This window comes from Atractosteus spatula, chromosome 6, assembly GCF_055471065.1.
Source record: "Atractosteus spatula isolate fAtrSpa1 chromosome 6, fAtrSpa1.hap1, whole genome shotgun sequence".
NCBI lineage: Eukaryota > Metazoa > Chordata > Actinopteri > Semionotiformes > Lepisosteidae > Atractosteus > Atractosteus spatula.
Window position 1 is genome coordinate 49,028,292 of NC_142711.1, and position 25,476 is coordinate 49,053,767.

Genomic DNA, 25,476 nt, shown 5'->3' on the forward strand with positions numbered 1-25,476 from the left:
CAATGGCACACACGAATCAAAAAGGCTTACTTACAGCAGGATGACACTGGAACACTGATGGCCAGGATTATCCACACAATGTCCATTTTACTGAGACAGATGGTGGCTCTCTGATGAGGCTTTTCTACGTCCGTAACATGGGAGTTGTTGTTAGTAGGCCTCAGACCTTTGGGTACATGTCTGTTCAGGAAGTTTCCTGTTGCTGTTGAAGCCAGCTCTGTGGTGGAGGCATAGGACAAATTCCATGACACAACACCAATGGACATGGTGCTCGTCACTGTGCCATTAAATGTTGAATTTATTTTTGCAAAACTTTCCTGTGTAGTTAAAGAAACGTTGATATTTTCCCCCGGGGTGGTCTTAAGTAAGTGTGAAGCTGCATTTTTATTCCCGTCAGGAATCGTCAAATTTGAAGCTTCCTTCCTCTCTGGTGATAAGCTGTGATTAGAAGAGGAAGCTGTCGGGTCAGAGGCAAACCAGGTGGTGGTCGGAGAGATAGCAGGAGGCATCTCTGTCATTCCCTGTCTTGCGCTTTTCTCCTGCCCTGTGATTGTAAGGCCAAAAGTGTCATTGGAAACATTAACACTGCTGTATTCATTCAGTTCCCGCAGAGTAATGGCATGGTGGTTGGACAGTTCTGGAGTAGTCAAAGAAGGATCTCTTAGGGTTTTGGTTGACGTGGAGGGTTGAAGTTCTGTAGGAAAGTAAGGCTGGCTGGAACTTGTAGGGCCCTCCACTTTCAACTTCTCAGTAAACTGAGTTTGCATTGTGCCTGTATTTAAAGCACTAGTGTTAGAAGCCTTCAAGGTTTCTCCTCTTGTGCTAGGATAAGTAGAAAATGCACTCGCTGGGGTCCCTGACACGTTTATTTCACCAGATGTTTTATCCAGACTTGGAGCTGTTTTGCTGAGAGTCGATGTGGGCTGGATTTGTTCAGTCTCTCTCAGTTTGGTGTCGGAGTATCCCTGAACATGTCCTTCTCCACTGGCATTTTGTTGCCAAGGTGAGCTGCCTCGTACCCTAGGGAAACCAGCTCCTGGTCTGTTCGGTGTTCCCATAGAGACCTTGGTGTCCTGATCTGTCCGACTGGGAAACAGTTCCTGGTCAGCAGATATCTGCTCTTCTGTCAGTGTCAGGATCAGTAGAACACCTATCAAAAAAACACAGAAAATTGTTAAGTCATTATAGTGAGTTCTGTGAATTTACTGAGACTAATTTTTGATTAATTCAGCATCCTCAAAAAACAAAACAGACAAGCAGGAATGAATTTGGTAATAAAATGCCTTACTCGTCAAACACTAACTTTGATAACTCTCTGTCACAAAATATACAGCTTTCTGTAGTTTCTTATGCTTTGATCTTTTTTCTAACAGACACAACAATTTTTTTTGTTGAATCTTCTTGTCTTGTTTTGCCAGTTGCACATTTATCACATTTTGTTGGTCCAACATTGTTGGTTTTCTTCTTACACTCCGAAATTCAACAAAAGTTCTATACAATGGATTATGAATATGAATGTTAATGATCTTTTCATCCCATCACAGTGCTACTGGAGACAGAACTGTTTTGCAATTTCTCATTCTGGTTTTTGAACATACAAAGACAAAAGTAGGGGCCAGCTATTTAACCCTCATGAGCACTCATTAGTTAACTTTTTCAAGTTTTATTCAGATATATAGTACGTGTTTTAAAAGAACACCCTTCCACTATAGGGTGGGAACTGCATATGTCTCCCACCCATACATGTCATACTGGTTAACCTATAAGGGTAAAATAGCTGGCTGTGGCAGCTAACTTTGAGTTTATGTCTGTGAAAAGGTAGAATAAGTACGACAGTTCTCTCCCTTCTGGCATTGTGATTGTCACGTTTAACTTCCAGCCTAACCTGTAAAGGCCTTCCTTCAAACAGATTGATACTGTACAAATACATTAGGACTATACGCTTCCATTAAGCTTTCAGGCAACATACACTCTCCTTTTGCATGCATTGAAATCCCTTGAGAATACAAAATATCAAACTTTTCAGCACTACAAATGAGAAGTTGTCATTCAATACTTTTATCTTATTGGGTTTCCAGTACGTTATTGAGTTTAAAGGCCTTAAAATACTACTTTATGCAGGAGTTTAGATGAATCATTTTGCAGAAGGTGAATAGGCTTTTTATTTCAAACACCAAATGTTTTTTGTTTACGAATATTCAATTGGTAAAGCATTAAAAGTCTTTAAACTTCTGACAAGATTTTCAGAACACAAACATCATATCTAAGTTCTCATTTTCAAACTATTAGATACAAACTTCTAAAGCAGGGGCATCCATTTGTAGCTCTGGGGGGCTAGTGTGTCTACATGTTTCATTCCAACTTCATTCCACTCCTGTGTTTATTACTTTATGCTTCTTTTGTTTGTTCTAGTGAGTTCTGGGATTACACATCATCTGAAGAGAAGACTTGTTTTGGTTTAATGCTTCAGTACAAAAATATCTCATTGATTCATGATTTGGTTTCAAAAGATGCACAACGAAATTAAAAATGTTAAATTAATTTTGCAAATACCTAAAACACCTTTAAAACAACTGGAGTTTTTAATCTGTATTTTGAGAATTCTGCCTATAGTTTCAGAAACTATAGTCCCTATTAGTCCTTATTCTGTCCTAAATTATCTTGCATTGTCTAATGACTGAGATGGTGTTGAGGTAAAAGTTGTCAGTTTCTTTCAGAATTCTTAACAGGTATATCACAGCTCCACAAAGTTTTCTCTGTACAAGGTTCAAAAGACAGATCTTTTATCCTCTCAATGCATACTAGTACCTTTTTTTTCTTCTTTGCTTTTATCCCAGTGCCTCAATGTATCTTATGATCACATTGACAGAGACCACTGCATTTGAAGAATTAAAAACAATCTTTGTATCCCATGAAGAAAAATGAGTTCATTTGAAGAATCCAGAAGAAGTTTTTAATGTTGTCTACAATATTCAGAGGCCATAAAAATGTAACCAAGAAATGCAGATCCCTAGTGACATCATTATGGTTGTCCTTTATACTTATACCAACAAACTTATATACAAAGTTGTGCTTTTTAATATTTAATGGTTTAAGCATATATTAAATTAGATCCACAGGGAGAATACACTAATTCATCCTCAGAAGGAACGTGATTTATTACATTTATTCTTAAATTATTTAAATTATTTATTAATTCTTAGATTTGTTCATAAAGTATTAATCATACAAATAGCTAAATGTTTTGCATGTTTTAACAGTATTACATTTTTGCATCTCAAGTTGCTTATAGGTGTCATTTACAGAGTTTTACAAACATTAAAGTGAAAAGTAGAAGAACAGGAAGAGAAATCCAGCAGAAAAGGGAGTTTTTCTTAATGCAAAAACATCAAGGAATAAGGAGTCACACAGCACAGAAGATGAATAAACTGTATGAGATCAATGAGTGCTTTAAAGAATGTTGCACTCAGGCAGACCTGTGACATTTTGTTGTTAAATTCAGCATATTTGACCACTAATGCTCATTAATTCACCCATGTTACTCCTTGCTGAAAGAAACACATACAGAACACAGCATACAAAGGGACATTCGTTTGCTTTCAACTCATCATCTACGACTGCCAGGTGTCACAGTAAAGTCCAACTCGTCCTAGTTTTTAGTCTCAATTTTCTGTTAAAAAACTGAAAAAGTCAGCACTCCATAAAATGCATTTCTCAAAAATAGTCAAGAGGATAAAAAATCATACCTTCATCAGGGCACTTATACATGTTATCTCAAATAAAAAAAGATACGATTCAAATGCTGCTTTTTATGTTTTCACATGCTTTTAAGCTACACTCACATCATGTTTTACATTGTACTGTATGTATTTTGTGTCAACTGTTTACAAATACAGCTTTAATTTTTTTCCTAATCATAAACTTTTGACATTACATTCTGTGAGAGTATATTACATGCAACCATTTACACACACAAAAAGAAAAACACAATTTGTTGAGGTGACATACTGTAGCTGGGCATGACTGGTGAAAGAAAGGAATGTGACAAGCACAGCTTGATTGGTTTCCAAGGCAACACTGAAAAGGAACCGGGACTGTTTCAGTCTGTGCTTTGATTGGAATGTAAATTACAGTGTTAACATATAAGAGGGACTACCTCAGTGGCTTATTATGTTGTACACAAGCACAGAAATTATAAGACCTGTACTTTACAGAATGTTTTTTCAAAACATGAGGAAGGAAAGCTGGCAATATTACCTTTTGTCCCCAGATAATTGGTGTTCCAGCAGAAAGTACTGAAGGAAACAGTAATACACGAGATATACAAGGCTTTTCGCAAAAGCAAGGAAAATATTAGGTGAACAACCATGTTCTTTAACACTTCTTTAACACTGAAATTGTTCTGTGCAATTTCAACTAATGCCATCCTGCATATACAGGTCTGCAAACTGTAACATATGCAAAACTCAGTGTAGTAAATGATGACCTGGATAGGTTAACAATATTTTCTTGAATTCTTACTTTTTTCAAAGTTGCGTTTTCTAACTGAATTAAATGACAACAGCACTCTAAATTAATCTGGTTAAAGTTTTACCCTGTTCCTTAGGCAGACATTTGTGGAGCTGTTGTTATAACCCTGAGCAAGACGGCAATAACTGTAATGTTAATACGGATAAGACAGTGGTACACTGCAGGTGATTCATCATAAGAGATAAGAGATTAGATGAGCTGATTTAGCTTATCTCCAGATGGTACAAATAAAACTGCAGTCCTATTCTTAATCGCTAACATTAGAAATAGTTGCAAAGACTGCAGATGATCTAAAGTGTCTGTACGTACTCCAACCCTCAGGGACAAAAGGCAAGTGAGTGGGAATCGAACCCTGGTCACCTACTTCTGATGCAAGTGAGCTGTCTCACTGTCTAAAGGTCCTCTCTCACTCCCGTCTTTAGAGTCTTTAGAGGCAGCCTGGTGCAATATATGGAAAACATAAATAATAATAATAAAGACATATTATATTTAAGTATACATCGAGGTTAGAAGGGAAGAACAATAGAACAATCACATTAAAATGATGCATTTACAGTATATGCATGGGCAGTACAGCAGCACAGTGGTTATCATTGCTGCCTCTGAGGGCTAGAGCCCTGGGTTCAGTTCCTGGGGTGCTACAGTATCCGTGTATAGTTTTTGTAAGTTCTCTCCATGTTCATGCAGGTTTCCTCCAGGTGTTCCTGATTTCCCCTAACCTTCTGACAGGTTAATTAGCTTCTGGGAAAGTTGGGCCTGGGCAAATATGAGTGTATGTGTCTGTAACTACCCTGCAATGGACTGGTGTCCTGTCTAGGGTGCATCCTGCCCTGCGCCTGTTGCTTGCTGAGATAGGCTCCAGGCCTCTGCCACCCTGAATTGGAAAAAGTAGTTCGAAAATGGATGGATATTAAAACGATAAGAGCAGTATTATAAATTATCGATACCCTAAGAAAAAAAATGTCATAGGCTTTGTTGGTAGATGATAAACTGTGCTCATTTCCTTCTTATATTTAGTAGTGGCATCTGTACTGGCATCAGGGCGCTTCCTAATTTACCTCAATGATGGGTAGTTCTCAACTAAGGCAGATACATTCCTGGAAGAAGTACAATAACTCAAAACCAAATAGATTAAAAACTAATTTCCCACAAGAATGGGAAATTACATTAATATAAACAGAGGGATGGCTTCCAGGTCCTCTCCCAAACAGAGAATTGAGCTCCCCCAAAAATTTATAACACATATTCATGTTTGTGCAATTGTACTAAATACAGTATGTCTGAAGGCAGACTGTTGTTAATGGTGAGGAGAGAAAAGGGGAAAATGCATGAGAGAAAATGCTCTTTATTTTAATGTCTTGTAAATAACATTATACAAATACTGTTTCATTATTTAGGTTTTTAGATGATTATATTAATTGCAGACTGTTTTGTTGAATTGTGTTATTTAATTTTACGACTGACAGTTTTATTTTGTGCCTAATAAAAATACTTTAAAGTAATCATGTTCCATTCACAAATTCTTCACCATTAAAATGATTTTAAAAGGATTTTATTAATCCCTGTGTGCAACTTGTTATGTACAGTATTGTTTCAGGCCACACCAAAGAGTATTACAGTGAGTACTAATGTGATCTAAATTAAGAAGCAGTGTAACTAAAAACACACAAAATGAAAGAGTAAATTGAGAGCCCCCTGGAGTTAATAAACTAGTCAAGTTTCCAGATGATACCAATATAAAAGGAATAACAAACACTACAGAAGCTGAAAATCCATTTCAAATGCATTGCTTTTTAGATAAAAGACAAGACTGGGCAAATACTATACATGGCAGATGATGTTCAAAGCAGATTTTGTACAGGATTTGCAGGTAGTAAAGACTTAAATTTTAAACACAAAATGGGAAACACTTAGCTAAAGGATGATACTTATGTTGATACATTTCTGCATGTTCTAGACAACGTGGGAATGCAATAAAAAGGCAAACTAAATTTCTGTATATGTAGCAAAAAGAAATTTAAATCATAGGATGTTATGTTAACTTTAAAATGGTAAAATGTACTAGTAAGGCCTCATTTAAAAGACTGCATAACATTTTGGTCATGGCTGTTAGAATAGTCATAAAAGTCAACATTTGCACTATTCAGGCTTTAAAGCAACTAGTAGGAACTGTGTGTTTGCTGAACTCAAGGGGATCTGAGAGATAGTGATCAAAAGGAATTGATTTTAATTACTTTAACTTCTTGGTTAATTATTAAGAGTTATTAATAGTCCAGAAACACAGGATAAAAAGTGGATGCAATTTTAGAATTGGGGACAGATTTCCATTCACTTCTAGATTATTAGGAAGGGAGATTTAGCTCTAGACTGTAACCTAATTTATTCAGGACACAGGTCTATCTCTTTTGTGGGCCTGATACATAGGAATTGTGAGTACAGGGTTACCAGTCTAGATTTTTTCTGGTTGAGCAGGTCTCTGTGATACCTTGTTTGTAAATAGGGTAACTTGTATGCTGTGTTGTGTCGTGCTTAGTCTCCGTTATTCTCATTGTTAAGCAATATTTGTTAATCATAGTTTGCCTCTCATTTATTACTCCTTTGCCAAAACTGTGCCATAAAACAATGAACTCAGGCGCCTCAAACTGTATATTTTCCTATTTGTAACAATATTATAGAAAATAAATTACTGGTCTGGAATCAATCTAGACAAGAGCGATCGGATGCATTCTGAGGCTTAAAGGATTGTCCGACACTGACAAGCTGAATGGACTGAACATTTTAGTATCGAACAGTAAAAGGAGTGACCTGGTCCAAGTATTCAAAAACTCCAAAGACACTGACAAAGTCAAAACAGTGGACTTCTTCAGAATCAATAGTAAAATATGAACAAGAAGACACAAGTGGAAATAAAAAGCTACTTAAAAACAGGAGGCACTTACAATATTTACCCATAAGGTTTAGGGAGTATAGAATATTTTACCCAGCCAAGTTGAAGGTGATACCTTAATGTCCTTCAGGAAACGCTGGTCTATTTTCTTTCTTCTTTTTTTCAGCATGGAATAAACCTATTACTTATTTCCATACAAGTCTATTTCCACAATAAAAATCTTCCAGTCTGCAAAAATGGCAAACGTAAAAAATCTAGAAGACATCTGGAAAGCCATCTTCTTTATGCTGTTGGGTTTTTTTTTGCTGGTGAGCAACTATCAGCTTACCACCTTTAAGTATGTTCAAACCAACAGATACATTTTTAATGCAGACTTTTTATTGTGCAAAAAAATTAAAAAGATTACTTATTACCCCAGAATCTGGACCATGAATTAAAAGTAAAATTAATAACATTTTGTTATGTTCACGGCTGTTAAATATTCATCACAACACAGCTTATTGTTTTGGGTAGGTTTTATTTGTCATGATTAATACTCTTCCAAGAATGGTATGTTTTAGATAATCTGGAGCATTTTGCACACATAAAATCATCCACATCATTCCGGATATTGTGAAGAGACTCTGGCAGACATTTTAATTAACATAAAACATGTTTTGCTCAGTAGCGGCTTTACAGTGGCTTAGCAATGTCTTTCCTGGAGTGAACCAGAACATTACCAAGCAGGACTGAATCAATATGGATACTGTGGGTTGTTCAAAAAGCTTCCCAATAAGGACTTTGGATCAATAAATTATGAGAAACCAACCAAGCAAGATGGGCCAGATGGCCTCATCTCATTTGTAGTAGATCTTGCATTCTTAATATGAAAAAAAAAATATGAAGGAGTCAGGACCATTAATCTGCACCTTTCCCCTAAGACCAATGTATTTTGATAAATTGAGGCCTATGGTAATAATCAGGAGTAGAATCTCCTGGGACTTCTACAGCAGGAATTCAAATGTCTACTATTTATAGTCTTTTGTTCAAATCGAAGACCACTCTACAGCTCCCATCATCATCAAGGTAGTTTGCAGAGCTATTTTGAAATATTAAAACATTTCCTTATCTGGGCTCTTTTTTTGTATAAAATAGTATAAAACAGGTCTAAAAAGAGATATTTTACATATTTGTCTGTCATTTGATAGACTTGTAGCTGCGTTAATCAGACTACAGATGTTCTAGGACATACAGTAATTTAACAAAAAAGCTGAGAACAGAGTATGCAAAATAAAATAAATGTGTGAAACAGTTTTCAAGGAACTCTGGAAATGATCTCTACCCATTCTTCTGAATCTGAACCATCTCTGGTTCAAAAAATACTTTGTGTAATTGTGATTAGCTTGTAAAAATGTATTTTCATTATTACTGTATTCTTTCTTTTAAATCAATTTATTGCTTAATAATTCTACTTTTGTCTATTGACTTTTAATGAGCTCTTATTTTAAAAGAAATGCTATTAGCCTCAGAATGGTGTAAGTAATAAACAGCAAGGTGGTGCAGTGGTTAGCATTGTGGCTTCACAGCACTGGGTCCAATCCTGGACCTGGGCTGTAATCTATATGGAGTTTGTATGTTCTTTCTGTGCTCGCTTGGGTTTCCTCTGGGTGTTCCAGCAGTCCAAGGACATACTGGTCTGTGACCCCAGCTACACGTCGAGCCACAGTGCTGCCAAACTGGAATGTCCATGCTGCTAGGTGAATTGGCATCTGGGAAAATTGCCCTTGGTGCGAGTGTGTGTTTGTATCTGTGTGGGCCCTGTCATGGACTGGCATCCCAGTCACAGTTTATCCTGCCTATTGCTTGCCAGAACAGGCTCTAGCTCCCCCGCAACCCTGAATTGGATGAAGAGGCTACAAAATGGATATAAGATTGTAGTAAATTATGAAAATGCTGAGCTGATCCTTCTTTACATGATAATAATAAACATTAATATACCAGGAACCCCCGCAATTAAAGGTTATTTTGAGGGTACACAAAGTATTAAAAATGTTATGCCTGGTTTTCCCTCTAGTTAAACTATGGGCAATTTCAATCTAGTCTGCAGGTCACCCACAGCGAAGATAAGAAGTGCTATGCACATCTTCTGACATTGTTCATTCACAGTAAATTAGTATATTTTTCAACTTTTGTTTTACTCCAATAGTGGCAAATTTGGTTGGTTTAAAACATGTCCAAACCCTCAGTCCAAGAACACAGTTTATATATGGCACTGTGTGAAAAATATGACTTTGATTTTTCCTATCCTGTTAGCTGTGGGGTTATTTTATGCTTTTGCCCAGATAAGGGACTAAAAATACCATTTATAAATCTTTTAATAATTTGTTTAATAATTCAACAAAGTATTTATATCATATCCTCTGCTGTAGATTAATCGCATGTTAAAAAAACCCTTAGCTTAGTCCTGACCATATCGTGAAGCTCACCCCTACCCCTAAACATATAGAAGGAAGCTTGTTCCATCTGTAATATTTTAGAAATGTATTAGTAATCGTCTTGCATACTATCTGCATATGTGTAAAATGTAATTCTGAAACAAGTTCCGACCACTGCGAATATGAGTGTGCGCACTGTACACACACACTGAACGAAACACAGAAATACTGGAAGGCCCTTCATAATATTAGTTCCATTTTGAATGACAATGGTCAAATGTAAAATTTTACCTACAAGTCAGGTTATAGATATAAATAATATCAATAAGCTACAAGGAGAAAGATGGAAAAATACAGACAATTGAAAATAAAAAGCAATTCAAGTACACAAGTAAAAATCAGTTTCATATCAATGAGCCAGGTCATGTATTTGTGTTTGTATCACAAGCAGCAGAATAACAGGCCTGACAGGAAAAAGATGGTTTAATTTCCTTACTTTTTTGTGGTTCTGTTTTAAAATGAACTTGAATATTTGAGTTTTTATTGATATAGCAGCAGTACTGCTCATCTGCATCAAGTGCCTCAAGCTCACATTAAATTGGTGTTTCACCTTATGATTCCAAGTGTTTTAAACAATCAGTAAAATATTTGCTGAAACTATACAAACAGATGAAGAAGGAAAGTAAAATAAAACAATGGCTTTACTTCTAAGCCAGAGGTCACATGTAGTTTGCCTCCAAATTAGGCAAACTATCCTTTAATCAGAATAACAAAACAAAAGATCTTCCTGTCATCCAAATGAACAAATGCCCAAACAACAGAAAAACATATTTAAAAAGGCAATAGTGTGTAAGAGGAGCAGGTGTCATAGGAAAAGTTAAAGTTTGAGTGTATACAAGCTCAGTGGTTATGCGCTAAGCTACCTTCTTAATTTTATCTGACCTTTATATCACAAAGTTCAGCTCAGGACTGCTTGGATATGATGGCTATACTGCCATCTTGTGGGTAGATGGTCAGATCGAGGAAACTGAAGATTTTATAACAGGGACGCATTGCTTTGACAATATGGAAGAAATCACCAAGGCATGTAAGACAATGCAGAGGCTATTTCAGGAAAAAGTCTGGAGCTCACCTCCGCTACTCAAAACTGCCATTATCTACACCCTCCACTGGCCACCTGACACAGACCACTGGAGAGAATGCTTGTGGTTATCTGGAAGCATTTAAAAATTAAACTAAACTGAGCAATGGGTGCAGCACTGGCAGGATCGCCAGTGCAATGCAAGTCTATGGTGGTGAAACGGAAGATGAAGACGAAGCAGTTCAGTCTACACCCTCTCCTTCACAGAGCTTTTGGGAATTGAGAATTCTGTCACCAGGTGAGAAGCTGAGCTGTCTCGGAGAGACTTGGAGTCCAGGTGCTACTTCCTCCAGATCAATAGGAACAAGCTGAGGTGAAAGTGATTAATGGGAAAACCACAGGGATCTACATTCCAACTACTGAGCTTCCTAATTCCTATCATGGATCAAGACTACAAACTACAAATATAAGATCAGAAAAACTGAGTTTGAAGAAACAACTTATGACAAAAGATTTTTCAGTTCTTTGTGTTTTCAGGTATTTATGCTGACATACTGTTTTTTAAACGGTGTGGTGAAACAATAAATTAAACTGAGGATATGTTGATGAAAGTGCACAATTTACAGCAAAGGATGTTATGTCAAAATTGTATAATGCATTATTACCAACCTCATTAAGACTACTGTACACCGTTGCTTGCCACACTACAAAAAAGATACTGCCATTCTGGAATCAGTCTAGATAAGAACACAGTGCTAGGCTCAAAGCAATGTCCTATTCCGATTTCAAAACTGAAATCAAGGAGACACCAAGGATAAATTATTTTAAAACTGATAACAGAGGCACTGCATCATGTTAAGAATCATGATAGTCTGGAACAGGTTACCTACACATATTACTGAAGCTGATATCATTGCTTCTTTTGAAAAATGGCCTTGGATCAATTAGCTTCTAGCAACCCATTGAGGTAAATGGACTGAATGGATTTCTCTTATTTGCAAACTTTGTTATGTTTTTATGTGATGTTGGCAAATTTAGACATCAAGGCCAGTCAGCCCAGGGAAAGACAGCCTACAAAGAGAAGTGCTTGCACAAGGAACTGAAATAGCTGAATGGACAATGACAAAGAGAGATGGACACAGAAGTCGTGGAATGGAAAATCAAATAGAAATCCAGGCTCCCCTGTGAGCTATAGATATCACAACAATGGAATTTGCAATGCTACTCAACCACAACATCAATAGATCATCTTGATTAGAGTAGAGTAGCTTAGTCTGATCAAAAATAGCACAGAAAATATATTTTAGTAGAGCTTAAATATTTAAGTAAAAACCAATCTAATAACATGAAAAAGCCAGTCAACCACCTACATGTTTTATGTTATTATTGCTGCTATTTATGTCAGGAATAAATAGGTGTTTCATCATGAAAAAGAGCCATACAGTGTGTCTTGATACTCTATGCACAAGAACTAAGATCAAACCATACAAGCTATATACAAATGGCACCTGACAGGATTTTCGCATTATAAGAATGTACTATTAAAACCCCACACAGGCAGAAACAAGACACGATAAACAGTTGTCACTCTATTCATCATTGGAGGCTAATTAGAGCCTGGTCTGACTTCAAGTACAGGGCTTCAAAGGTCAGCGAATTCTGACCTCTTACAATGTCTGGCAGGCTTTCCTGTCTGTGTAGAGAACAAATGCACATTAGGACTGTACTGTATGACTGTAAAACAGCAACGTCCCCGTGGAAAATAAATATCTGACAGCCGTCTGGCTTCCATCCCTGCTCCTCTGTTTGTATCACAAGTTCTTTTTGCCCACTACTGCTGCTCTGCTTTGTGATTACAGCCTCTACAGCAAGGCCCTACAGTTGCCATGGTTGCAGGCAGAGAGGAGGCAGTGGCAATTGTACACATATTGTACGCATAAGCAAGGCACTGATGTCTGAGAAATGAGGATGCTATGCAAGCTTTTAGTGACTGAGCTTTGCTGCTAAAGGCAGAGGCAGGAGCAAGGGCACAAAGAATCTTTGGGAACATGTAAGAGTAGTGAGATGAAATGAAACTGGGAAACTGGAAACCAAAAGCTTTTAACTGCTTCTCGAACAAGATATATTGGCAAGGGTTACAGAAAAAGTTTTTCAGTGGATTAAAGTGATTCAAATCACTTAAAAGCACAGGAAGGTCTGAGAAGAAGAAATGTTTTCTGAGGAGCTAAACTAAGAACTTCATTATTTTGTTTTTTCTTCTTCGAAATATGAAGTACTGTATAAGTTCAGTGGTAATAAATAACAGTTGTGTTATTTATTATTTAGCATTAGGACATTTTTAACAGATATAAAATGGCTGCACTGTGAACTTACGATGATGGTGACTATGGGATTGTTTTTGATATGGTCTGATGCTTGGTTCATAAGAACCAAGCTATTTTGTGCTGACTGAAAGCTTGTGCTTTTGCATTATACATTAATATTTTTAACTTAATATAAATGTGTATATGTTACATTTGATTTCAGTTAGAAGCTCAAAAACTTTTTTAAATTACATAAAATGACTTTTTTATTTATAACACCATTTTGTAGTTTGGAAGAGTTAGAATGGTGAGCATTCATTTGGAAGGCACATTAATTTTGTTCTGTCCTACCATATTAAACAGTAAATACACGAGTAGTGCTTTTGGAATGCTACTCACTAAAATACTGTAGGTCAGAGCAGAAATTGTACCTGGGTCTGCTAATGATCCATTGTAGTTGTGGATTCTTTGTAGAAACTGTTGTGCATGTATTAATGATTAACATAACACCAAATATAAAACTGAATACAAACAATTAATCTGATTCCTACATACTTAGAAGGGGTGCAGTCCCTTCTACCTAAAACATCAGTTAATTGTTCATCATTTTCTACATAAATTTGTATCTCATTCTATAGGATACATTATTCTGTGTAATATTGGAAAGATATACAATGATGTGCATGTTACTGAAATAAATGTACTAAAACAGAAATAAATTAAATAAAACAGAGCAGTAATACTGTATACAGTATGTAGCACTGAAAAAACAGAATAATAGTGTTTCAACAGGTATGACCAGGTATAATACAATTATATCCACTTCTGGTCTGGAGAGGCAGGGGTCATTTAGTTTTAATTGGGCACCAATTGACCTTATTGACTCAAGTCTTGATTAAATGGGTCACTTACTTATATGTAAGTATACGTGTAGATCCTGCAGAACCTGAAAATTGTTATAATAAGTTATAACATCATAGTTATAATAAGCTACTACTGATATTCAGACATAATTCTTGTCTAAACAAATTAACTGCATATACTGTATTAAATAATACATGCATTTATTTTAAGTACAAATAATAACTATTATATAGCTATGGTAATAGTATGCGAGGTTATACATTAGTCTTGCAAGGTGCTGTATAGCATGGAATTTTTATTGTGAGTTTGGACAGTTTTGCTTCCTTAAAGGTAATTAATCTGCCAAAGCCTTTTCGCATTCAAGAATTTATGCCAAAGGGATCTTATGTAGTAATGTCTTCCAGTGTTGCTTGTCACATAAGATGAAGTGTTATTGTCTGTAACCAACCAAAACAGTGACATTTCAGTTTATAGATAGATAAGATACTTTATATGAATCACTAAGCAAAAGCAATCGTCACATGTATCCACAAACAAATGGGAACGATAAATGAATCAGTGTAATTCTTTTCTAACTCACGTTTCCTTGATAATTCTTTTAGTATCACATGACACAACAAAATGAAATTACAGTACTTTCAGTTCAGAACTGCAGCCAGGAATCTGAGACCAAGTGCCAACCCCTACACCCATCTTATGCACATTGCCTTCAAAAGCCTGACGTTTACAAATAGGTTGCACACAAAAACTTTGGTGTAGTGTGAGAAAATATTTCCAGGACAAGAGAACAAGTGTTTTTCAATTAAATAATATTAATAAATATAATAATCCTGGGTCTAGGCCCTCCCTCAGAAATCTCACTCCCCCTGCTCCTTCTTTTTGTCTGAGTTGAGTTTTAGGCTGGATTGTTCAAAAAGGAAAGAGTATTATGGACTTATTCAAACACATCTATGCACCTATTTCTCATTATGGGATATTGTGCTCTGAGGTTTGGGTTCTAAAATGGAGACGGCATTCATTCTTTAATTTTGAAGGATCTTAGCAACTCCTGTTGCTATGACAACAGTAATACCTATTTAAAGGGAGAGATGGAGAAAGAAACACTCAATAATAAAAAAAAACCCAATATGAATCATTCATGAGCTTGTAAGTGTCACCCAGTGACCAGCCGAGTTAAGAATTTCTGAGATGACTTTTAATACCTTTTCCAGCACAGAAACTAGAACAGTGCTTGTGTTCTCCACTACTTGTCTTTGTTTCTAAAAGTATCCCCCTACATTCCTTCTAAGAATTTTGATGAGTTTTGTGAAATTATTTATATAAAGATCTGGTGTCTTTCAAAATATTGTGTAAGAGAGTGTTGCAAATTGGATAATATTATGGCACTTGACACCTTTTCACCTTTTTTTTTCTGTCAGCCTCAATGTCATACACCCAAAATCTGGATGACAGTTTGCTCTCACCAGTCTTTGTCTTGACAGTGGATATCAATCACTCCATCTGAACCCCCATGTAACAGCAAACAGCAGGCATGAGGAAGAACAATGCAATTCACAACTGGCCTGATTTACCATTTTTCTTCTTACCACAGTGGTGTACAATTCAGCAAATACGTTGCATGTCTGGGGGGGAGGGGGGTAAATTTCCAGAAAATGAAGCCAAAGGAATTTAACTGGGGTGACTTTCCACGTGTATTTCAGAAGCTAACATATTCCCCCCATAAAGACAGCATTTTAGTTTGGTCCGTGAGTGTCAGGATTCTTGAAGTGGAAAAATGTACAGTATCAGACAGACAATCAAACTGTATCACTGATCTGAAGAAATGACAAAAAGTCTGTACTTTATACATTAATAGAGAGCATGTAGCAATGTAGCAAAAGCAGTAAGAATAAAAAAAAAAATAGAATAATTGCTCGTACCAAATGAAGGCTGGGTCCTCTAACCAATATGAGGAAACAATGTTGGGATATATAGCTAACAATGTAAAACTTAGAGGACGTTTTAATACTGATGCACTAGGAAGTCCTCATGTCAAATACTATTTACAACCTTGGTTACAACGTTATGGAAAAATATATTGGTGCTCTGAAATCAGTCCAAAAAAGAAGGACCAGGTAAATTTCAAGTCTAAAAGGAATATCTTACACTGACGGGATGAAAAACAAATGTAATTAAAGTGTTCAAAATTCTCAAAGGCAGTGGCAAAGACAACCCAATACACTTCTTCAGAATCAGTAGTGAAACATAAACCAGAAGATACAAGTGAAAAATAAAGAAGTGACTTTAAACAGGAAAAACAGGAAGAACTTTTTTTACTCAAAGGATTATGGGGGACTGGAACAAGCTACCCAGACAGCCATGTGAAGAGTATACCCTAGGCTCCATTAAAAAATGACTGGATGAGCCCCTTGAATCAATTAGAAAAGCAAAAGATTATTTCCTCTCACTTGTAACCCTTTTATAATCTTGCAACTGCAAAAAACGTGTAATTCAATTCTATATGACTTGCTTAAACCTCTGCACACACTTTCTACACCCATACACACATAATATCTTATCAAGATAGACCACATGTAAGAGTTTATGATTTATGTTTTTATCATCTTCACCTGGACCCTCCCGAGAAAATGTAAAGAGTGAACAAACTGTAGGATATATCAAAGTGAACCTTCAGTCACATCACAACTCAAAGCAATCACACATACTGGAATGACCCCTGCATCTGTACATCAGCAGGTGTTATGATTGCAATTGATTTTCAAATGAACTATAAAAACTTGTTTAATGTGTATTACCTCAGAAAATTATGTTTAGGAAGATAAATGCTATATTTCAGAACATAAAGGGTGCTTGTCACACGTATGGCTACTTTTTAAGCGTCATTCTGTCACTGATCCTGATTCATTGATATAAATGACTTAAATGACAGCTTGAAGTATGAACTGAAAATCTGTATGTCTACTGTATGTTTAGCTGATAATTCTACATATCATAGTTTACTGCTCATTTGTCTGAAACCAAAGCAGGAACGCTAAAGATGTCTTACCACATTTTGCAAAATAATTTTGAGTTTAACTTTCAAACGTGTTCCGGGAATTTCATTTGTCTGTATGCTGTAAAAACGTTTTCTTTTTCTTACATATAAATAGGGTACGTAAAAGCCTAAGCCCTGACAACTACAGCTGCAATAATTGGCATCCATCCATCAACTTTCAATACGTACTGAGTCCAGTACAGGATCTAACCCTGCAGACTGTACATGGATGGGACCTGCAGGGTGGAGCACAAGGCCTATACGGACGTGTACACACCAGTTAACCTCGACAGCAATGAACCTACCTGTATATTTTTGGACTTCAGTGGGAAAATGGAGCATCAAGAAAAAATACCACATGGCCACAGTGAGAACATGCAAACTCCTTATAAAATGCATCCCTGGCCAAAATTAGATGCAAAAGCTGCAAGGAAGCCACTGTAAATACAATGCCAACCAAGCACTGGGATTAATTATATTTTTTTAATAGTTGTTGTTGTTGTTGTTATAAAATTAAGGCAGCACTGTGGCACAGAGGTTAGCATTGCCGTGCAGTGCTGGGGCTCTGGTTTCAATTCTGGACTTGGGGTGCTATCTGTGTTCTCCCCCATCTTCCTGGTGGAAGGGTGTTTGTGTATCTGCCCTGCGGTGGACTGGCATCCTCTTTAGGCTGTATCTGACTCTGACTCTGGCGCCGCAGTGACTCTGAATTGGATGAAGTTATTAAGTGGAGGGGTATAAAATGTTTTTTTTTTGTATAGACTTCCGGATTTCCTATTACATCTACTATTAGCTTAACAATGCTTTTATACTTTCTCTCGCTGATTGCGTTTTGCCGAGTTATGCATTAAAACACCTCATTTCAGACTTCTTGGCCCACCTTTTTGGAAAATAAAACAAAAGTTTGTTTTAGCTTCTGGAAATTGTAAGTAACAAGTGGAGACCACTGGTAATTCATAAAACATGCCCTTGGTAATCAGGAAAAAAAAACAAACTTTGCAAATTTATGGAAATTTGAATGTAGTCTTCAGCCAAAACAGAAGTGTTCTGAAGCACTTATAATGATCCAGTGCAAATGTTAAGTGTGTTTAACTTTTAGCTGAAAGCACTTCAACAAAATGACAATGCAAAGTGGTAATATGCCAGCAGCCATATCATCCTGCAACTCACAACTGGCAACCCACTGAAGCTAAGCAGGTGTGAGCCTGGTCAGTACCTGGATGGGAGACCTCCTGGGAAAAACTAAGGTTGCTACTGGAAGAGGTGTGAGTGGGGCCAGCAGGGGGTGCTCACCCTGCGGTCCATGTGGGTCCTAATGCCCCAGTATAGTGATGGGGACACTATACAGTAAACAGGCGCCGTCCTTCGGATGAGATGTAAAACAGAGGTCCTGACTCTCTGTGGTCATTAAAAATCCCAGGGCGCTTCTCGAAAAGAGTAGGGGTGTTACCCTGGTGTCCTGGCCAAATTTCCCATTGGCCCTTACCAATCATGGCCTCCTAATAATCCCCCTCTATGAATTGGCTTCATTACTCTGCTCTCCTCCCCACTGAGAGCTGGTGTGTGGTGAGCGTTCTGGTGCACTATGGCTGCCGTCACATCATCCAGGTGGGGCTGCACATTGGTGGAGGGGAGTCCCCATTACCTGTAAAGCGCTTTGAGTGGAGTGTCCAGAAAAGCGCTATATAAGTGTAAGCAATTATTATTATTAATTATTCTCATTCACTCATCATCTGTTTAATGTACATTGCACACAATCAGATGTCTATTTGCACACTTTTAAATTGAACTAACAGTGAGTGCCAGTTCTCTAAATAAATGTGTCCTATGAAAAACACCCCACGGTACCTCCAAAGCAGAATTTTAGTATTGCATGATATTTATATAAAAATATACTGGTCTGGTGCATTGAATAACTTTTTTTTTGGGGGGGGGTATTTTTCTGTTTTGTTATTTTCTTCCAACATAGCACAACAAAAAACAAAATAACTTCCAATCTCATAAAATTCCCTAATCCATTCCCCTCCACAATCACGGTATGCCCCACCCTATTCAAGTTTCTATCTACAGACTCCTAAAATAAAAACAGCTACAACAGTCCTACAATCCTCCACTGATCACAAGAGACTTAGAACTAGCCTCATATTGTCTATGGGGCTCAGTCTCACTGAAAGAATCGCAAGTGCATTATTCAATAGTTAGCATTTTTGGAGGAAGAACTGCAGTATAGTATCCAAAATATTGTCCCAATATACTGTACTTCAAGTATTTATTCCGGATTGGAATCTTTGCTTGAAATTTATGATGCCGGGAAAAAAAAAACAAGTAAAAAAAAGAGCAAGCCAATTCCTTTGTTTCGCCCCTAAGGTCAAACGGATTATGCACTGAATGCACGGGTGGTTTTGTTCCCTGACGGCTGCAATAGGCACGCTTTGCTGAACAGAGATGTGAGAGCAAAAAAAAGAAAGAGGAGCACCAATTATTTTTAAGTGTATACCGAGACAATTTGGCACTGCCTTGCCTTTACGTCTCGGCTCACAGTAACGAGTCTTTTACCCCTATGGGGTAGGAAACGCATGCAGCCTCCTCTGACCTGCCCGCCCATAGAGTCATTTGTCCTTTCAGATGCGACAGGTTCTACAGCAGCACACAGAAGGTTCAACTCTAGCTGGAGAAATCTGTGTATTTTTAATAAACACACTGACAAATCATTGAAAAAAACATTTTAGTTCTGTAGAAGTACTTTTACACTTTTTAGGATATACAGTGCCCTACAAATGTGTATTAGCTGTAGAGTCAAGCAATTTATATTTTTGATCATTATTATCATTATAAACAATAATAATAATATGAGATACATTTTATTTGTCGGGTAATTCCATGCATAAATTAGAACAAAAACATACACTGTGGTTCGGAGTGCAAAAGTCAGTAATTTGTTTGCATACTATATTTCTTTGAAGTAATAACTTAATGCTGTGTTGTGTAGGACCTATTGACTTTATCAAAGCTTTACATAATCACTTGACATATCCAAATGCTTTCTACAGCTACTTTGAGTTCATCTTACTTCTTGGGTTGTTTCATCAGCATTCAAAATACTGCTCAGCTGGATTTATACCTGGAGATTTACTTGATCTGTCCAAGATTTTTCATTTTTTCCCCTATTAACTATGTTTTATTGACTATGTTTTGGGTCATCACCAGCTCCATGGTGAAACAGCTCCTAATACATATAGAAGCATTTTAATCTAAATCCGCAGAAACTTCAGAGTTTGTCAGAGTTTGCTTTGGCAGTTCTGATCATTTTTTCCTGTCAGAAAATTTTGATGTTTTTCTTAGGCCAAACTGGTCTACGCTGTAATTAAACCCTCGGTTTCTTTCTTTTTCAGTATATTCCAACGAGTTTATTTTTGCATGGTTTGCTTCTATGTCATTGGTTTCGATTTTGACTTTTAACTGTGGTTTCATTTTACTGAAGTCAAAGGCAAACAGGCTGAGAGTTTGTTCACGGTTCCTGACTGTCTAATTACATAACAACACTGGGTCAACAAGAGACACCTGTCATTATGTTCATTTTAATTAAAACTAAAAATGTACATAAAAAATATCAGTCAATTCTAAAAATATTTAAGCATTGTACTTACTAGTAACTTCCAATGTTTTCAGCTTAATTTGTGAATATCCCTGATGTTTGTGGCACAAATTGGCAAAGTATGGACACCAGCTAAGAAAATCAGATTGTCTATACTTTCTCCACAATCAGAAAGCAGCATAGATTGACAGTAAAAGTACAACAATGCATTCTGTAAAACTGTGCTCATGGGGAGATACAGTGTATGTGCATTTCCTAGTAGTATCACTGTCAAAACAAACTTGCAACAAACCACGGCTCCCATTGTACAACTGTCTAAGCTGATAAAACTGGAATTTGATTGTAGTGAAATTTATGTGTCTTTTGCCTACGTGGAGAACCAACAAAATGTTGAATCTACGCCGAACAAACAGTAGTCATAAGGCATTACGAGGCATTTCAAGAAGGCAATTTGAGCTGATATTTGAAAACACCTCAGGCGCAAATGTGCTTAGTGTCTGGCATCTGCCACATGTCATTTTTTTGTCCCCGTCTTGAATTGAAATTCAAATGTAATTGGATTTTACCAAACACTGTATGCAAATCTCATTTTCTGCTATTTTGCCATTTTTTCACACAACAGTCGATACCAGTGCGGCCTGAAACATCATTCATTGAGGAGATTAAAAATGACATAAAACAATTCAAAATTATCACGGTAGTGTGTAATTGTTCTTGTTATTAGAAAACAGATTTTAAAAACTGTTTTGATATTTTTTACAACACACGTTAGCAACGTACAACAATTAAAAAGGAAGAAAAACATACAGAACATGAACAGGACAGAACAGGTTTTCCTTGTGGGACAGCTATTAAGAAATAAAGGCTAAATTTTCCAGCAGATCCTAAATACCCCTGCCAATTTGTCCTGGGTAAGCAAAGGGGAGTCTGGTAGCGGTGATTGTCAGCCGCAGTGGATAAGTGACAAAGCATAAAGAGCTCCAGTCAAATCTCTTAGTAGAAGTTAATTGTGATCCACAGTCCAGTCGGCACAACTGTGACTGCTAGGAATGATACTGCTGGGTCCTCTAAATTAATTTCCAGTATAATCATCCTCGTCCCAAAGCCCAAAACACCCCTGCCCAGCCCCCTCCTGCCTGGCCCAAATTAATTGAATGGAGAAAGGGGGTTCTACAAACAGTAGGTAATCATTCATGGGTAGAGGAGAATTAATCTTCATCAGCTGCCTATTTAATTAGTCATTTTGAACTGCAGCATTCAGACTGCAGCAGGCATGAAATATACTGCTATAATCCTTCTGCAGTTACAGTGGTGTGAAAAAGTGTTTGCCCCCTTCCTGATTTCTTATTTTTTTGCATGTTTGTCACACTGAAATGTTTCAGATCATCAAACAAATTGAAATATTAGACAAAGATAACACAAGTAAACACAAAATGCAGTTTTTAAATGAAGGTTTTTATTATTAAGGGAAAAAAAAATCCAAACCTACATGGCCCTGTGTGAAAAAGTGATTGCCCCCCCTGTTAAAACATAAATCAACTGTGGTTTATCACATCTTTGGAAAGCTGAGTTCAATTTCTCTAGCCACACCCAGGCCTGATTACTGCCACACCGTTCTCAATCAAGAAATCACTTAAATAGGACCTGCCTGACAAAGTGAAGTAGACCAAAAGATCCTCAAAAGCTAGACATCATGCTGCGATCCAAAGAAATTCAGGAACAAATGAGAAACAGAGTAATTGAGATTTATCAGTCTGGAAAAGGTTATAAAGCCATTTCTAAAGCTTTGGGACTCCAGCGAACCACAGTGAGAGCCATTATCCACAAATGGCGAAAACATGGAACAGTGGTGAACCTTCCCAGGAGTGGCCGGCCGACCAAAATTACCCCAAGAGCGCAGCGACGACTCATCCAAGAAGTCACAAAAAAACCCACAACAACATCCATAGAACTGCAGGCTTCACTTGCCTCAGTTAAGGTCAGTGTTCATGACTCCACCATAAGAAAGAGACTGGGCAAAAATGGCCTGCATGGCAGAGTTCCAAGACAAAAACCACTGCTGAGCAAAAAGAACATAAAGGCTCATCTCAGTTTTGCCAGAAAACATCTTGATGATCCCCAAGACTTTTGGGAAAATACTCTGTGGACTGACGAGACAAAAGTTGAGCTTTTTGGAAGGTGTGTGTCCCATTACATCTGGTGTAAAAGTAACACAGCATTTCAGAAAAGGAACATCATACCAACAGTAAAATATGGTGGTGGTAGAGTGATGGTCTGGGGCTGTTTTGCTGCTTCAGGATTTGGAAGACTTGCTGTGGTAAATGGAACCATGAATTCTGCTGTCTGCCAAAAAATCCTGAAGGAGAATGTCCGGCCATCTGTTCGTGACCTCAAGCTGAAGCGCACTTGGGTTCTGCAGCAGGACAATGATCCAAAACACACCAGCAAGTCCACCTCTGAATGGCTTAAGAAAAACAAAATGAAGACTTTGGAGTGACCTAGTCAAAGTCCTGACCTGAATCCGATTGAGATGTTGTGGCATGACCTTAAAAAAGCGGTTAAGGCTCGAAAACCCTCCAATGTGGCTAAACTACAACAATTCTGCAAAGATGAGTGGGCCAAAATTCCTCCGCAGTGCTGTAAAAGACTCATTGCCAGTTATCGCAAACGCTTGATTGCAGTTGTTGCTGCTAAGGGTGGCCCAACCAGTTATTAGGTTTAGGGGGCAATCACTTTTTCACACAGGGCCATGAAGGTTTGGATTTTTTTTTTCCCTTAATAATAAAAACCTTCATTTAAAAACTGCATTTTGTGTTTACTTGTGTTATCTTTGTCTAATATTTCAATTTGTTTGATGATCTGAAACATTTCAGCGTGACAAACATGCAAAAAAATAAGAAATCAGGAAGGGGGCAAACACTTTTTCACACCACTGTAGTATCGCTGTGGTTTTGCTAGGTACAAATCTAGCACCACACTCTGCTCAACTGTATATAAGAAATCAGTTTCTCCCAGTTACCATTAGTTTACACATAGAAGCAGTGTTGCATTTCATTAACCTATAGAATTATTCGATGAATATGTTAAAATTAAAACAGTAATTTATAGTACTGTAAAGTACTGTTTTTTTTACAATAAGTAGTATTTAAGGCAAAAACAGAAAAAAATGAATGACAAAAAACTTAAAACCTAAAATTATAAAAATGGGAGTATAAACAAGGACAAGACACAAACTTTAAGGCAGAATTAATGCAGAACACAGAATATAATGTACTTAAGTAGAGTCTGAAGCTAGAATTTTGCTCCTGAAAGATTTTAACAGATTCATTTTACGAATCACTCCTCAAGCTTAGCATGTAAATATGAAGTATTTCCCTCCATGAGGGCTTTAGGGTGTGCATGATATCCGATATAAATCTCCGTTGTCCTACATCCCTGCTGGATTTCAAGTATGTGAAAACGCCAGGCTTGAAAGTTTAATAATAAACTTCCACATATTTTTTTTCTCTTTAATGGACAATGTAATAAATTGAGAGAGATATTTTTAACTGCCAGCAATCTGCTACCCTACCAACATCTGAAAAAAAACATATTTTGGAAAAAGGAGTAAAATAGGTTATTAAATAACCAGGCCAAAGGCATTTCCAAATCAAAGTTCTGTTACACAACCCACAAGACACATTTCACTTAGACAAGATGCTGCCAGGCAAGGATGGGCTTCCAGGTGGCAGCATCACTTGTAAATATTCTCTGAAACCACATTTTGAAGACTTTCATGAGAAACCAGTAGACAAACTCCACTCACAGCTAGTTTTCACAACAGCCCCCTCCTCCCCCCTCTTCATCTGTGTGACACTGTCAAACAGTCCTCTTAATCAACAAGCTGATCCAGTGGAAATGCAAACAGGTATTTTCCTTCTGAATCAAGCAAGCTCCCATAGGCAAAACCAGAAAAAAATCTCCTTTATAATTTAGCAGCTTTAGCCTTAACAGACATTCACACCAAAGCTTTTTACTGTTTTTTCCCCCAGAGATGTCACTCCAGAGTTTGTATTCAGACCACAGTGTCATTTTCTGCTCAATTACTTTGCCTTAATAGACACTCCACATATTTTCCTCAGTGAGTCTTGTGATTACTAGACTATTTTATTGGTTGTGCTGTCTGAATTAAAAAGGGTCTTCAGAAGGGTAGAAAGCTGAACATACTGTAATCCCATGTCACTGAGATTCTTTTTTATTTGGATAGGGAAATACATGTGTTAAGTTTCTTGGGTTCACATGTTGCTTTGTAATTGGAAAACATATTAGAACAGTGATGTAAGAATCAAACTTTAAACACAACACCCCAGCAATGAATCACTTTTAAATATTATTTTTTGAGAATAGTTTCCTATTGTATATCCTTTATTTACACCATATAGTATATACTCCTTACAAAAAGATAATATATTGCAAACTAGCCTTTAATGCACAATTTTGAGGTGAAATATAACTTATTTAAAAAATAAAACTTATTTAAAATATAAACTCAACAAATTAGTAACACACAATATGATATTCCATATTCATGTTTATGGTGTGGACACAATTGGATTCATTGGAACAAACAATTCAGCAAGGTGTAATAGTGGCCATTGTTAATGGAAAACACATCAGAATTTTAATGTGAGAATCAAACTTGATGTGAAAACAACATTCTAGTGAAGAATAAGTCAATTACATAGAACTGCTATAACAGGAGTCTAGCGAAATCTGCAAATTGAAAAAT

The 25,476-nt window shown here is 37.0% G+C and overlaps 1 protein-coding gene across 4 annotated transcripts in view; it reads right to left on the reverse strand.

The window, feature by feature from the left end:
* Nucleotides 1–25,476, reverse strand: part of tmem108 (transmembrane protein 108) — a 97,682-nt gene that overhangs the window by 11,728 nt on the left and 60,478 nt on the right. For all 4 annotated transcript variants that reach the window (XM_088918933.1, XM_088918934.1, XM_088918935.1 and 1 more), the window contains one exon: nucleotides 35–1,150. In XM_088918933.1, coding sequence (XP_088775059.1) covers nucleotides 35–1,150 — 1,116 coding nt within the window. The remainder of the gene's footprint in view (nucleotides 1–34; nucleotides 1,151–25,476) is intronic.